This window comes from Cryptotermes secundus, unplaced genomic scaffold (genome assembly GCF_002891405.2).
Source record: "Cryptotermes secundus unplaced genomic scaffold, Csec_1.0 scaffold40, whole genome shotgun sequence".
In the NCBI taxonomy this organism is placed as follows: domain Eukaryota; kingdom Metazoa; phylum Arthropoda; class Insecta; order Blattodea; family Kalotermitidae; genus Cryptotermes; species Cryptotermes secundus.
This window is the reverse complement of record NW_019730583.1, coordinates 129,061-144,887: the sequence shown is the minus strand read 5'-3', so window position 1 is coordinate 144,887 and position 15,827 is coordinate 129,061. Positions and strand designations below refer to the sequence as shown.

The window sequence follows — 15,827 nt, the reverse complement described above, 5'->3', positions numbered from 1 at the left end:
CATCCGTGAGAGAGGAACCACCGTAAGCAGGTGTTTGCAGATCACACACAAGATATACACGGCGCAACATCCCAGAAGACGGCATTCTTCACAGTCACCGCCGTGAAAATCTCAAATCTTACATAGGGACTGAGATCCCATTGCGCATGCGCCAGTATTACCGTTATTCTCCTGTATCAGAACATTTCCCAGATTGCAGAGCAAGTGAGCACTCTGGATTCCCGGAAGTGCCCCTTTCGGAATTCGGCCTGCACGTCCGCATATCTCACCAAGAGTTTTTCATGGTTCTCCTCAGTCTCTCCAGACAAATTCCTAGATAGTACAATAAATTAGGCCACAGTTGCTATCTTCCACATCCTTTCAAAGTCATTTCTCGCTATCTTCATACCATTCGACACTATATTTTTTTATTTTTTTATTGCTAGTGGGGTGGGACTAAGTCCCTTGTACTGCGGCCACTTCTGGCCTATTGTACCAGCCCTAGATGATAGGTGAGGGTAATTGTGGAGCAATTGATGAAATGAAGATTGGCAGGGGAAACCGAAGTACTCGGAGAAAACCTGCCCCAGCGTCACTTTGTCCACCACAAATCCCACTTGAACAGACCCGGGAGCGACTAACCGCTTGAGCTATGGCGCGGCCCTTCGACACCATGTACTCTGAGTTGCAGTTAATTAAACTAAAAATAAACCAATCTGCCATTTAGTAAATAGAAGAAGCATATAAGCATATATTCCTTGTATAAGGAAACTGAAGCAAGTAGTTAATGATTTAGTTCATGGTGTACACTGAGCTGCCGTTGATATTACCGTGACTTCCCCTCACTGCGTGATAATGTCCATTACAGTTTAATACTATAACAAACCAGCTCCTTCCAAGATGGTAGAAGGCCAAAATCCAATACGATGTCGCGAATACCAAAATCTGAAATTGCGCACGTTTCACAGTTAGTTCTTCACTCCCTGTTTCCTCAAGATGCATCTTAATGTTATCCTTCCATCTGGGTCTCGTTCCCATCCAACTGGCTAAAATTAAAGAGTTTTTCCCACAAAGCATTTTGTTACATGAGAGGGAAATGTCTTAGTTGGCACGGTATCAGTTGCTCATGAAGGCTTATTTCATGAAATTTGCTTTTTCTTTCGGCTATTTACAGAATGACCCGCTTTTATATTATTTTAAATATGAGGAATCTGGTGCATGCGCAATGAGTCAGCTTGTGGAGTTTCAGTTGTAATACGGTCAAGATCGCTCTTAAAGAAATTAATTCCAGACATAAAAACTGACAACCAATCGTGACATTCCAGATTCGAACAATGGCCATCCTGATAGGTCAGCCGATTGGAGGGTAGCCATGACGCAAGCCGTCCGCCAGAAATCGCATTAGAATTACGTATCAAACAGGAAACTGCTAAACACTTCCGTCCAGCCGAGATCAGAACCGGCTTCTTCATGAATATGTGACAAGCGCGTTTCTGTTACACCAGTCTGCCTGGTTGCATATCTGTGCTCCTCGCCACCACAGATAAGTCGTGACAAAGGGGTTGTACAGGAAAGTGCGGCTACAGTGACTTGCGCACGCAGACCGAGGCAACGACTACTTCCATGTCTTTGTGTTGCGTAGGCAGTGGCCTTGTGATGGGCTCGGAGCACATCAAGGGCGTCCTAGTCTAGCAGTTCAAATGAAATAAAAACCTTTACACTATTCATTACTGCAATTAAGGAGGATACAGTCAGAAAGGCAGAGAGAACATGATTACCTCCACATTCATTGTCGCTTGAGTGGGTTTTGTACGGCTGGGAGCATATCCTGACACGTCTAAGAAGAAATGTGCACGAGACACACTTCGTAATTACAGTTGAATTTTACACAGACACGCGTTATCTTCCAATTTAGACAAAAATTATCTTATTTAACGGTTAGTTTTCTAAATATCAATCTTCATTAGTCATTGGATTAAGCCTTAACTCTGTGTCTGGCCAGCAGAAGAGGCTGGTGAAGAACAGCTCTTCTGAGGGAAGCCGGGTGCCTCGCTGCGGGCCCATAGGGACCAGTGGTGGGGGCTATGATGTTCCTGTCCGTCAATTTCAGAGAGCGTCAGGGTACCCGGTGTCAGCAGCCCAAGGGGAGGTGCCATTATGTCACTGCTAGATTGGACATGGACCTCTGAAGTGTGGGTCTGCATGGGTAGAGCCGTGGGAATTAAGAGGGCTTCCGTGTGGAGCAGGGCTTTGGCTCCAGCTGAGGTCGAGGATCGTAAGAAGTCCGAACAACCCTGGGGGTGCACAGTGATGTCAGAGAGTAAGGAAGGCTCCCAGAGCCATCAGAGAGTAAAATACGGTCGTGGGTTCCATGGGACTCTGAACCAAGGATAACTGCTTGCGAGGACCAGCAGAAGTTTACTGGACTAGACTGGGGGTGCACAATGGACCAAGTGCTTAAAAGGTGACTGAAGACTGCCGTCCCCCCTTCCCCATGTCAGTACGATTAGGAACATGAAGTCGTAATTCTGAATCTGTTATGCAGAACTCCTTGAAAGGGGGGGGGGGGATCGGAAGTTCGAAAAGACACTCAAAATAACGAAGAAAGAGAACGGCATACACGAATTCCCTGAGGAGGAATTGAACCCGCGATCTCAGTTCGCACCTCAAACCACATGGCCAACATATCAGTCCGATTTCAAAATAACAGGACTTCGAACTAATGCCGCTGGTGTCCTAACCTCAAAAGTTGGCACGTCTACGTTGCTACACTGTTGTTCGTGACAGAACAAACACAATTTCGATAAGGATCTGTAATTTTATTTGAAAGCATCTAAAAGAAGCAACAAGTTTTCTTTCTTTCGGTAAGCTCCGATTATTTTTCGTCTGAAAGTTCAAAGGCCTGAGTTAATATACTTAGAAGAAAGTGTCTTCCTATTTACTGGAAATACCCTTTTGAGCTAATGGAAAATAAGGACATTGGGTCTGACAATTATAGTTACACCTTTTTAATGACGTATGTATTATTCTTTCACTTACATTCGCATTGCTTACATCAGCATTTATCTTTATGAAAGACAGCCGCGCTTATAATGAAAGAAAGAAGACTCTGGACGCGTGAGATATTGCCTGTGCAACGATGGCTGTACCATAAACAAGCATCTGCCATCACGCCACTTCAGATCACTTGAACCGTCGTCTTGGACATCTTTTTCTTCGAACCAACTGAGACACATTCAAATCCAACCCACATACATGCAAATGCGTGGTGTTCAGTACCTCCCTTCCTCGTTTCATAAAAGCCTGAGCTCAGTCCGCATTCACTGCCGTCAGAACAGTGCTGTTGGACCACGTAAACTTGAACCGTCCGTCAGTAATTGAATGAGAATCGATTTATTATCGATCTTGGTTCTATAGCATCGTGCTCGAACCGACGTTATCTCCAATGAAAGACATCGGCACCAGCCCGACATGCAACTGAGTGTGGAGGTCATTAATGCAGGACTGGTTGCTACAAAATCAAAATTTCTTAGGGGTATTTTGCGTCAGTCGTCGCGTCGAAAGGAGGCCATGTATTTTCTGCTACCAAAACGAATTATATAGAATTAAGAGGTTACAGCCTAAAACTTTCACGTACTGTCGATGTCACATGACAATATGTGCAACTTGGTACTTTTTTTTTTTCCAGTGGCTCTTCCAGCCCATTTAGGGTCATGGCCTCTTATTCAGTTCCGTAATCATTTTTCACAGATGGTAGGACTCCTTGCGCGAGTGATCAGCCCCCTGCAAGGCCGCTACCTAAACAGAGGATAGCACAAACACAGAATAAACACATACATACACACACCAAACATCTGTGCCCTGAGTAGTATTCGAACCCACGATCCCAGCATCCGTGCAAGCGAAGAGAGTTCATGCCTTACGACAGCACGACTACTGTATCTTGGCGCATAGCTGAGGGCAAAATAAGAGAGCACGGTGTGGGGTTATTCCATCTTGAGCATATATTGATATTTCCAGCTGCGTTCCTTGGATGCTCTTTCGGTCTGAAAGTCCACAGTTTCGAACTCTAAATATGATTTAATATAGACAGGATAATTAAAGGCGTTGGGGCATGCGGTAGCGTAGTTGGTTGAGGCACTATACTACGAACCTGGAGGCCACGGGTTCGATTCCCGATGTCATTGGAATTTTCAATTGACCTAATTCTTCCAGCCGCACTATGGCCCTGGGGTCGACTCAGCCTCTAACACAAATGAGTACCAGGAATCTTCCTGGTTGGATGAATGGCGGCCGGCACGTAAGGCTGACAGTCTTACTGCCATCTGTGAGTCGATTGTCTAGAAGATGTGGGAGCCTCAACCTCTCACAACCCTATGGGCCTCCACGGCCTGTTACAGGGATACCTTTACCTTTTCAATTAAAGACGTTATGTTTGCTACTGTGGTTACACAAAATCGAAACAAATAATGCGCATGTGGTAGACTGATGAGCAGAGCCCTTGCAGAAAATCAGAGCTGCTGGGATTCGAACGGGCCGGCTGAATGTGTTCAATTGTTATGTATCCTATCTGGGCGGCAGTGCAGTTAACTTTGCATATGGATCTATTTCTTACGAGGTAGAAGTCCATCCGACATCCTAGTGGTGCAAGACTCGTGGCAGTTCTCCTGTGTTGCCGTCTGCCCTCAACGTCAATGTCCTTCACACTAAGTATCCTCTGCAGTAGATGAAGGCGCTTGAAACAGGCAGTAACACAGAGTGGCATTTAAAACGGTATGCAGTGTCGCAGAAGCACGATAAGCTTGTAGTTGCCAAATATTACAGCGGCGCCTCGTGAACTGCAAAATAAGAATCGCACAATCTCTGAAAACACGTAGCTGTGAGAGGGAGGTAAACGTGTGTCATGTTTCAACAGTTCCGTAAATTGTTTTACGGTAGTTTACATAACGCTCACTAGTTGGCATTGTTCAAGGACAAAAATAAATGTTTCTATGAGTTCAGAATTATTGTACGTACATTAAACATGCCATCTAGTGATGACAGAAAATGAGATTGTTTCTTAACACGCAAATTACAATTGTAATTATCGGCCACAATGAAGACAGACTGCGCTCCTTACGTAAGGGAACTGATCTTCCATTCAATGGCTGTTACTCAACTCTTGCAGCCCTGCGTGTTAACTCTAGCTGTGATCTTCCTTCAAGATAACAGACCGAATTGCAACATGAGGGAGAGCCACGCAACCGTTCTAGCTTGTGTAGCCCTGAAATCGTATTTGAGAGGTACTCGGTTTGAATCTCGTCCGAGATACCGGTGACAATTTTATATTTTTCTTCCTTCTCTCTATGCGAAAGCGGAGTGCCATAAAAAGATACAGTCACTTTCAAATTTTCACAGTTCATCACTCCGTTTCGCCTGCGTAAGAATGTTGGGGTCCATTTAGATTACGCTACAGACAGGTTTCACTGAAGGCCTATGTAACAAATTATAACCGTTACAATAATTATACTGACTTAATTTTTCATGTCGTTTAGAATTTAAAAGAAATTAGCCGTCTTTCAAAACAAAGAAATACTCCCTAGAAGGATTCCACGTAATGTTTTGACGCTTTCCATTGAAATTCTTTTCTTAGACACAAAAGGAATATCTGTAGCTCTCCGCAAAATATACGTATGAGAGAGCCGTCCACGCAGAAGCCCACCCACTCTATTCTATTGCTTTTTTAAGACCCGGCTGAACTTGCTGTTTGTTCTCCACTGTCATGCCAAGGTTCCACCGATAACGTAGTTGGGTTTCTGGTTTTATCTATATTGCTACTTGCGCCATGTCGCAACCGGACTGATACACTCTGCTGTTGCGTAGCACTTCTGCTTCATATTCTATAGGTCCTGGGTTCAGACTTCTGCCCGGAGACCCATCATACTTATTGAGGCGTTTCGTTGTTTTTCTCAGTCCCACCAAGAAAATGCCGGGACACTGCTATAAATTAGACGTTAACCGCTTCGTTTCACATCCTCTCTAATTCATAATTCACTGCTTCTTTCATCCAAAGCTACAGCTACTAGAATTGCAGGCGTCGTTAAATAAGCCAAGAATCATATATATTGTAATGTATATAAACATTGCTAGGCAACGGCTCGATGAACACATTCCCAGAACACACGCGTACTCGACAATAGGAGATCCATTGCTAGGTATGGGGTCAGTAAACAAGCCTCCTTAACAATACAGACTGTGTTTTTCGTGTGGTCCGTGCCGAGGTGTTATAAAAGGACACAAGACGGAGACGGATTAGTGACAAGAGTATTAGAGTGAAGTGAAGGGTTTGTTTTTCGAGATGCCAGCCTGCCGGGATATGAGCTTAGGAGCAGATCAATTTAATTGAGTTGAGTCTTTTGAATTGGCAGATGCAGAATATTTGATTCGAAGTGCCAGTGAGACTGATAAATCCGTTGCCAGGATACGACTAGTAAAGACAGAATTCTAGTACCTGTGCAACGGTGAACTGAGAGCGTGTAGAATGGCAATAGCGCTGTACTGCCTGTAGTTCCGAACTGTGTGAATGTGGAAGGTGCAATAAATCCAATCATCCAAACCAAAACTCGTCTTATAAGTCAAAGCTACGCGTGAAGGAACAAAAGTATTGCTTTTCAAATTTCGTACTAAAATGAAGGCTGTGTGCTAAGACACGGTTTGCCCGGATGCTTACAAGAAGAATGGGGAAATGTGCTATACAGCCTATAGTAAAATCTTTAGAAGTGATAATTTCCGTCCGATTTATCGGAGGATCAGCAACGTTCGAAGTAAAACTTGTAACTTATCGATTCCTTTCAGTTTTGTACAATACGTATTCAGACAAAAGCCACAAGTGGGAAAGTTCTGCTACATATGTACATACTCTGTTATAGAATATACTTTCTCCTTTTCCTTTGTTCGAGTATACTATTCTGCTTGTATTCTGTCGACGGTCGGGATTAATTCTCTCCCGTTTGTAGCAGGAACGTTTCATCTCATGCAGATTTATTAAAACACGAAAAAGAACTTAAAACATGAACAAAAGAAATAGGCCTATTTGCGAAGATAATTCTCCGTTAAAAGAAAAAATAAATTTTCCGTTTACTAGGAATACTTCTGCATTCTCTTTCCAGAATTTCTAGATCTGGAGGATCTTTCTCGTGGGGGGGGGTAAACATGCCGAGGCGTAAGGCTGACCACTCACCTTCACCCAGTGCCGATGTCAAGAATTGTGGAGCTATACTTTCACTCTCCCATACGCCTTCATGACATAATGCTTAATTAATTAAGAACAGGGACTTCACCTTTATACGTTAAAAGACATGTAGATTCTGTATCGGACAGGCTTTACTGTAACACATAACATATATTTTTCCGTCCCCTGGCACTCGAACCACAATGTCAGAGTATATTTGCTTGAAACATGGGCCTGAATGCAGCAGAATCCTTGGAAAACTGATAGTCTCTCAGCTAGTCAAGAAATTCCCATTCTCTTTTGGAATCCCGAGGTTCACTGTCGTGCTCACAAGAAACATCACCTGACGTCTGTCCTGAAGCAGACAAATCCAGTTTACACCTTTAAACCCTATTTCTTTAAAATCAGTTTTAATATTTTCGTTCCATCTATACCTAGGTCTCAGAAGTGATCTACTCTCTTCAGATTTCCCGAGAAATACATCACTGGGTTGAGTGTTTACTAGTTTATACCTACTGCTGGTCGATTTTAAGTCGACTTTAAAGTTATCTTACGCATTTACTTGATGTTTCCGCCTGTTTGTGGGGTCTACGTCCTCATCCAGTAAATTCTGAGCCGATTTTAAATGAACTTCCACTGCTTATCGTGCGCTTCAATGTGCTGTAACTACTTATGTATTTTATAGATACGTCATCATTCAGACGATGACGTAGTGATTAGCGCTACCAATGGGGTTCCAGGTTCTCCGGGTTTTGACCTCGGCCAAGCCAAAAAGACGTTAACGGGTGAGAAAGGGCCTTCAGTCCAAGGGAAAGTTCTTTGTTCTGTTGTAACACACCCTATTAGCCACAGTTCATTCAGTACTGTCAAATCGTTGAGGCGTTTTCCCAGATGTTTGCAGCCTGCCTGTAGCTGATGTAAATATATACGACCTCTGTTTACGTATGTTTCTGGAGTTTTGTTTCGCTACATAGTCTCGGGACCGAAACGTTTGTTATATAACCCGCGAAAAAACATTTTGCTTCGTTGCTCCTGTTTGACTCTCTTGACTATAGAGTCCTAAACTTTCCCTCATTGTTTTTCTATGTATTACTTCCTTTTCCTTGTTTTCGATTGTCAGGGCATGGGAGAACTGAGAAATGCATGGAATTTAGCTGGAAAACCGAAAAGTAAGAGACTAATGGACGCACCTCCCGTCTCCTTCTTTTTCATTTGGTCACCCTAATATTGGAGAAGAGTACGGAAAAAATCCTTCTCTGCTTGAAAGTGCGGAAATGGGGTTAATTTTAACCTTGTCAAACAGTCTCCAGTTTAGTTTCCATGGGCAGGAGTTGGAGACTGCTGTTAACTTGCTTAAGACCACAAAACTTGATACAGAAGGAACACAAAATACATAACATTCAGACAGGGGTGGTGAAGTTATTAGTGAAGTACAGACGGGAGCAACAGGAAACCGAGGGATAGGAACGGGCCTCGGGGGCATTTTCCAGGGCCTAATGGAAGGGAACGAGAAGCTGAGCACTCTAGTTCGCCTAATGACAAGGACGAGAATGCGTGGAGCTTGACCTCCGCTATCGTCCTATGGCGGGGCCAATGGCTCACTCGCAGCTTCCTTTGCGATAGATCAAACAACGTAGGGAAACCCTGGCTTCGAGGAAACCACAGGCTCACGTAGCCTACACGTGACAGTTGTCGGCACTTCAAAATTATGTGGGAATTAAACAGTGGAAAGTTGACAGCCTTCAGCTGCAGAATGAATTCTGTCGTCATGTAAATTTTAACCAGCTTCGAAATGCCGGTAATTGAAAGTTTAAGCTCTAATCGTGCAAGTGACGTGATACCAGATAAACATAGGCCTGCTCATCTTTCCTACAGCGCCCCACGTAAAGATGGGAAGACCTTAGGAGGATGGCAACAGCGCGCCTATTAGCTTGTGTCTGGGCATTCAACAGCTCAAGAACAGTGGAAAGGATTTCAGCAAATTTGACATTGGTAAGTTTATTAAAAATTTTTATACCCATTCCAGTTTTTGTTAAAAGCGAACAGCAGGAACGAACATTCTACATGAAGACTTGCATGTATTTCGTGTTTCTGTTTCATGTTGTCTCTTCAGATGTTTTCCTTTTTGCTCATATTCTGATTACGAGCGTCGGTTCTGAACGTGCTCGGCACGGCCATGTGTAAATACGCACAATAACTTTGTGACAAGTGCAGACAAACAATATGACAGCCAGGAATTTCATCACATGATAACTCTTCCACCGGTGATCTATGTAAACTCAGATACATGTTTATGACATACACTGACTTCCACATATTCGAAAAAACATCCTGAGAGATTGAATGATGTACGTATCAAGCGCTTATCGCGTCACTTCATGTGCATCAGTGATATATAAGAAGTGAGTTAACAGTGAAAGAAACGCTCAGTTTGGGGAAATCCCAGCGTATCAAATGACTACAGCCGAGTCATAGTCTTCTGAACTATAAACCAACAAGAAGTTCTGGGAAGAACCAATCGCTTACTTTCCTTTCACTGTCTTCAGGGGGCAAAGAGGTCAGAGCGTGAGGCTAACGACTCACCTCCGTCTAGTATCGAGATAAATAATACGTGGATCTACACCTCCACTCCTCCATACGCCATAATGGCATAATGCTTAATTAGTTAAGAACAGGAACAACTTAACTTTTCTTACCTTTACAAAAAGAGTGTTTTATATGACACGAACTGCATAGAAAACTCCTAGTACAACGGTTCTTCTATTGTTATATGTGTATTCGAGCCGTTGCCCAGCAGCGGCTGTCTCTTCTGGCTCCACTATGCATGGTTTCAGGTGTTGGGGGGATAAGCAGACACACAGGCACAAAGACAGCAAGACGATCTTGTAAGCCTCCTTTTACTTATTCAAAATAAGGGAAGCAGGCTAAAAGCAAAGGACGGAACCCGCATATACAGGTGCAGTGGATCAGCAAACTACTATGGAGCATGCAAAAAATAGTGTAGTTTCGGGGACCAGTATTTAGAAAAAAAACGTTAAATATATTCGAGATATTAATATTTTACTTTAAAGTGCACCTCAAATACTTTAGGACGTACTACGTAAGCTGTTTCCACATGGGCACCGTTCGTGACCTTGCACGTGTTCGATCGACACCACTTCCTGGCACACGCGATGAAGCACATCTCTCGTTACCTGCTCAGCAGCTTCTCTTTCCTTGCTTCCAACTGATTCGGGTCTCGAATTTTCTCCGAATTAACATAATTCTTTACACAGCCCCAGCTCCTAGGTGACCGTAGAACTGAACCACCCCTGCCAATCCATCTTCCACCAGATGTTGCACTATGAACTTCCATGTCTTGAGAAATGCCGCGGTGCGCCATCTTGCCGGAAAATTATGTTTGGAGCTGTTTCAGTGGAGGAATTTAAAGGTACAAAATTCAGTGGGATGCGTTTTATCTATCTGACTCTCGCGAACTTCTACCATTATTTTTCGGTCACAGTGCACTCCAATTGCTCTAACAAAAAGGTCGCGTCTCCTGCAGTTAGTGACGTAGTCGTTACTTCATCATTATAAAGGTACTATATCCTGTTTCTAACACACTGTAGCGTGTAGACCCGTCACTAGGTAACGGTGGCAAACAAACAGGTTCCCACGGTAACGAATCGACACGCAACAACAGAGCAACTGTTGGAAGCGGTGTTTATTGCACGGTACGTGCCAAGGGAGACGGTGGTCAGCCTGCGGTAGCGTGAGAGCGGAAGCTGAATAATCTCCACTGTTAGAAGCCGTTACCAGGAAACGACAAATGGAGACTGTAACAGACTGCGAACACTAGAATGTACTTAACAGTGATTTGTAAAGTGTGGAGACCTGCGATGGCGCTGTAGTTACATGTAGTTACCAGCCATGTCTATTAAGTGGTCAATAAATCGAGTCACCAAATCCAAACCCCGTCTATAGTCACCCCTACACGTGACAATACTACTGGTATTCATATGCCGGTAAGAAATTGAGCCATGGACCTACTTAGACACGGGGTTTTTTCAGTAAATTCACACACACGAAGTGCGACATACCCTGGTACCTAGAGTAGCAGTTCTTTGTTCCTCCCCCTCCCCTGGGGGAACATTTCCTGGTATGAAGTGTGAAGAACCGTTAAGTATTTAACAAAACACCTAAATTGTTCTTGTACTTATAGCAATAAGAACTTCTAAGAAAACTCTGAAATGCTTTTTCTTTAGAGGCAAAAAGAAGATTGCTTACAGCGCCAGAAAGGTGTTCTGTCTATCTATCTGTCTGTTCTGACCGATGTTCACAGAATGTAGCTACTACACTTATGAAAATATGAAAAGGAACGATTGTGTCTTCTGCCATTTCAATCCAGATGCTACATATGTAATTTAGATGTGTTAATTTATTAATATTAATCGCGGCCACACATCTGTTCTGCATATCCCCAGGATATCTGGGGGTTCTTAAGACATGCAGTAGATCCAGAAAGGTTTGTACGCTGTTTGTTACAAACAGAAGGCTTAGAGCGTAGGTTAAGAACGAAGGGCGACTTAGTTTTAAGCATCTTGTGCAGTATAAACGATAAATTCCGAAGAGTTGTTTTTGACTAAGCAACCATGATGCTATTGCTGTCAGTAAGAAGGTGCGCATGTTTTCGCTGGAGCACCTGACACGTGAGGTGTCCAGCTGTGGGCATGGAGAACATATGTTACGTAGAATTGGCAACGGGAAGTCCGCGGTGATTGGATTACACGATGTTCGTGTGTCCACCCACTTCTGTAGTTACTCAATTAGAAAACACTTTTAGTTTGACTGAGGCGGAATTTGTATATTTTAAATTAGAATAAAGCTGTATCGTGGGAAGGTGTTTAAGGGTTAAGGGTGGCAGAAGTGCAGGAGGTGCGACAACAAGTGGTCGATCGAAGATAGGAAGGTGGAACAGTCGTCATGCTTTCGAAACAATTCCCTTATATCAACAGATACATGTCAGTTAACGATTCAGACCATAACTTGTATTGACATTAGGAACAAATATTAGTTTAGAACAGCAAACAAGTAAATACTGTATGTGTTCGCCAAGTTAAGTTGTACTTTATTCAGTAACAATTAGAGTTGTCTCCTGTTTTTTATTTACTGCCAGTTCAAACACGTCTTGTGACTGGATCACTTGTTCTACCGGCGAGTTGAGCAACCAACACGCACCAAAGGAAAGGAATAACTTGATAAGACTTTATCATCAGATAAATGCCTCTTGGCGCCCAAACTAACATTTAATCATACATTCCCCTCATCCAACCTTGGTACCACACACACCCAGCACAACGTAGAATGACGGAGTTTGGAGCTGGTTGCCAACTACAGTAAAAGTAAAAAAAAAGTAAAGCTATCGCTGTACCAGGCCGTGAAAGCCCATAGGGTTGTGAGACGTTGAGGGTCCCACACTATCTAGACAATCGGCTCAAAGATGGCGGTAAGGTTGTCAGCCTTACGTGCCTGCCGCGCTTTACTCCCCAGGAAGATTCCTGTTACTTATTTCTGTTAGAGGCTGAGTAATCCCCAGGACCTAGTGCGGCTGAAAGGATTAGGCCAACTGAAAAAAAAACTTGTGTGATCAGTTACAGTATGGTAGATGACGCATGATCCGATATAAATCGACGTGTAATTAACAGGCCACACTTCCCTCTTATGGCAGCGTGTAGCGCGGAGAGTGAATCTACAGACGTTGCTAAGGAACATACTGCTTCCATTTTGCTTTCATTGAGGGTTCACTTCACCTTTGAAGATGAAGGCATAGTGTCCCTTTGAAACGTCGGTGCCCACATACTAGGCTGCAAGATGTCACCATCGACAAGATCCCACGGCCCTGAGAATCTCAAATCTTCGAGTTTCCAAATATGAGCGCAATGAAACTTCCTAGAATTGTGCATTTATTTGTTTTATTTCTTGTTAACTTAATGACGCTGTGAATTGCTCGGACTGTACAGCGTTCAGTGGTGGGATTATCAGTAAATGATGAATAGGAACCGTTGCGGGAGAAAGCTGTTGTGGCCTATTTTGAGATATTATCCCGGAGTTTGCCGTGAGGGATTGAGGAAAGTCACGAAAAACCTCAGTCAGACTTTACTTGTTGTCGTGTTGTTTGGGTACAGTTAACTAACTAACTAACTAACTAACTAACTCCTTGAGAAGCCGAATGTTGTGAAGCTACTGAAGAATTTACAAAAATATTATGGAACCCGAACTTCACAAGGGCACTCCACTAGTCCAGTCTAAGTCAGATCAATCCGGTCTATACTACCCTATACTATCTCTCTAAGATCCATTTTAATATTATCCACCCAACTACGTCTTGGTCTTCCTAGTAGTCTCTTTTCTTCTGGCTTTCCCACCAATATCATAAAAGCATTCCACTTCTCTACATTCTCTGCCAATCTAATCCTCCTTGACTTGATCATCCTAATTATACTTGGAGAAGAGTACAAGTTGTGAAGCTCCTCATTATGCCACTTTCTCCAACCTCCCGTCACTTCATTTCTCTTCGGTCCAAATATTCTCCACAGCAAGGCCGCGCCGTAGTTCAAGCGGTTAGTCGCTGGCTTCCCACCGCGGCGACCCGGGTTCGATCCCGGATCTGGTCAAGTGGGATTTGTGGTGGACAAAGTGGCGCTGGAGCGGGTTTTCCCCTAGTACTTCGAATTTCCCTGCCAATCTTCATTCTACGAAATTCTCCAACATCATAATCACCCGGGGCAGGCTAAAATAGGCCAATCAGTGGGCGCCGTGCCGAGTGGACCCAGTTGGACTCCCCCCCCCCCCCCGACTAAGCAAATTTAATTTTCTCCTCAGCACCCTGTTCTCAAATAACCTCAGTCTGTGTTCCTCCCATATTGTCAGAGACCAAGTTTCACAATCATACAGAACCACAGGAAAAATTATAGTTTTGTATATTTTAATGTTTAAGTTTTTAGACAATAGATGAGACAAAATGTTCTGGACTGAATGGTAGCTTACCCGAAATCATTCTCCTCTTAATTTCCTCCTGAATCAAATTTTGATTTATTACTGTCGTGCCAAAATATTCCAACTATGTCACAATTAATCAATAAATATATATTCTCAGTTATAAAGGGCCTAACAGCGCTATATGAATATGAAATTTGGACTTTCATCATAGCATGAAGGCGTCTGAAAACAGAATACTGAGGAGGATTAATCTGGACCTAAGTATAAAGAAGAAGAGAATACAGACAATTTATCAGCAGGGAGCTCCAAAATTTGTAAATTTTATGGATGTTATTAGGATAAATAAATCAAGGACTATGGGCATGTAGCATGCACGAACAAGAAAGATTAAAAACAGCAACCAGGATCACAAAACCTGAATTTAAGATAATTGGGAGACCTCGTCGTAGATGGTAGGAGAATGTTAAGATGGATAATTAAGAATCGGGATACGAGAGTTTAGACTGAATTATAATGGCTCAGGATAGGGTCCAGCGGCGGGCTCTTGTGAACACGGTAATGTTCCCTCCTTGTGCCATATAACGAGGGGAATTTCTTGGCGATTTGAGTAATTCATTTTGATAGATACGAGTATGTGTGGGAAGCGTGGCCCTTGTTTCGAGCCCAGCTATGGCATCTATTAATCTTGCATGTAAAATTGATTACAAGCCGGTCAGTTGTCCACGTGAAGAGTTGGTGAACCCATCGATCAGTGTTTGTTTACCAAGACACTGCCTGCTGATTGTGGATCACGGAGATGATAAGGGACAACCCGATTCCTGCTACAGCCACAAACCGATCGTTTAACCCCTTCCTGTGCTACTTCCCACTCGCAAGTAATTTACACGATACAGCAGATGTGCCTACTGCCCCAAACTCAGGAGATAATGTCATCGTATTTCTCTCTGACTGCCCGCTGTCCTCAGATTTTCATATTTCCCTGTTTTTCAATCCTTTCACCGACAGCCAAGATAATGAATCGTGTTTAAGTTAAGATGCAAGGTGTAAGATGCTTATTATAAAGCCTGTTTTACATTATGTAAATTCCATCTTCACACATCTGCATTCTGTTCTCATGAACGAGGGATTGACGATCAAGCCATGGAGATGTAATTGTACACCTGCTGTGGAATGACTTTCGTCACCTAAATTCAATTTAAATTAGTTTGTGAGTTTCTTATGTGTTTAATGTTGTGACATTCGTAAATAACTATTTAGTTAAGTTGGCTTTAATAACTATTGAAGGAAGCTACGGGTTTCTTACTCCAAACATCCTTTCATATGATTCCACTCGGAATGACGGACGTAACAGAACAGCGTCATAAAGTAACCCACAACTCGGTTAACATTCATATTACCTTGCGGTCTCTTTCTCGACCTTCTGGGGCGCTTTCCCACCGCGAAAGTTTGCTAACGCTGTAACGTTTCGGAGTTGTATTCCGGAAATGTGACGTTTTAATCTGGGCCGGTCACCGTATTTTCGTGTCTTTCCTCAATCTCTTCGCGTGAATGCCTGTATATTACTTTAAAATAGGCCACAAACACTTTTTTTTCAGGTCTGTCACTTCACTGAAGACGTTAATTTTCCCATAGCATTCAATTCCGATGAGGTCATTGGATT

The 15,827-nt window shown here is 43.1% G+C and overlaps 1 protein-coding gene across 3 annotated transcripts in view; it reads right to left on the bottom strand.

The window, feature by feature from the left end:
• The window catches only part of LOC111866329 (carbonic anhydrase 7), a 56,971-nt gene that overhangs the window by 37,721 nt on the left and 3,423 nt on the right, over positions 1–15,827 (bottom strand). Inside the window, exon 2 of one of the 3 annotated variants that reach the window (XM_023855173.2) lies at positions 4,595–4,817. The exons of the other annotated variants lie outside the window; for them this stretch is intronic. Within the exon in view, the coding sequence (XP_023710941.1) occupies positions 4,595–4,616 (22 nt within the window). The 5' untranslated portion in view covers positions 4,617–4,817. The remainder of the gene's footprint in view (positions 1–4,594; positions 4,818–15,827) is intronic. 3 annotated transcript variants of the gene reach the window in all.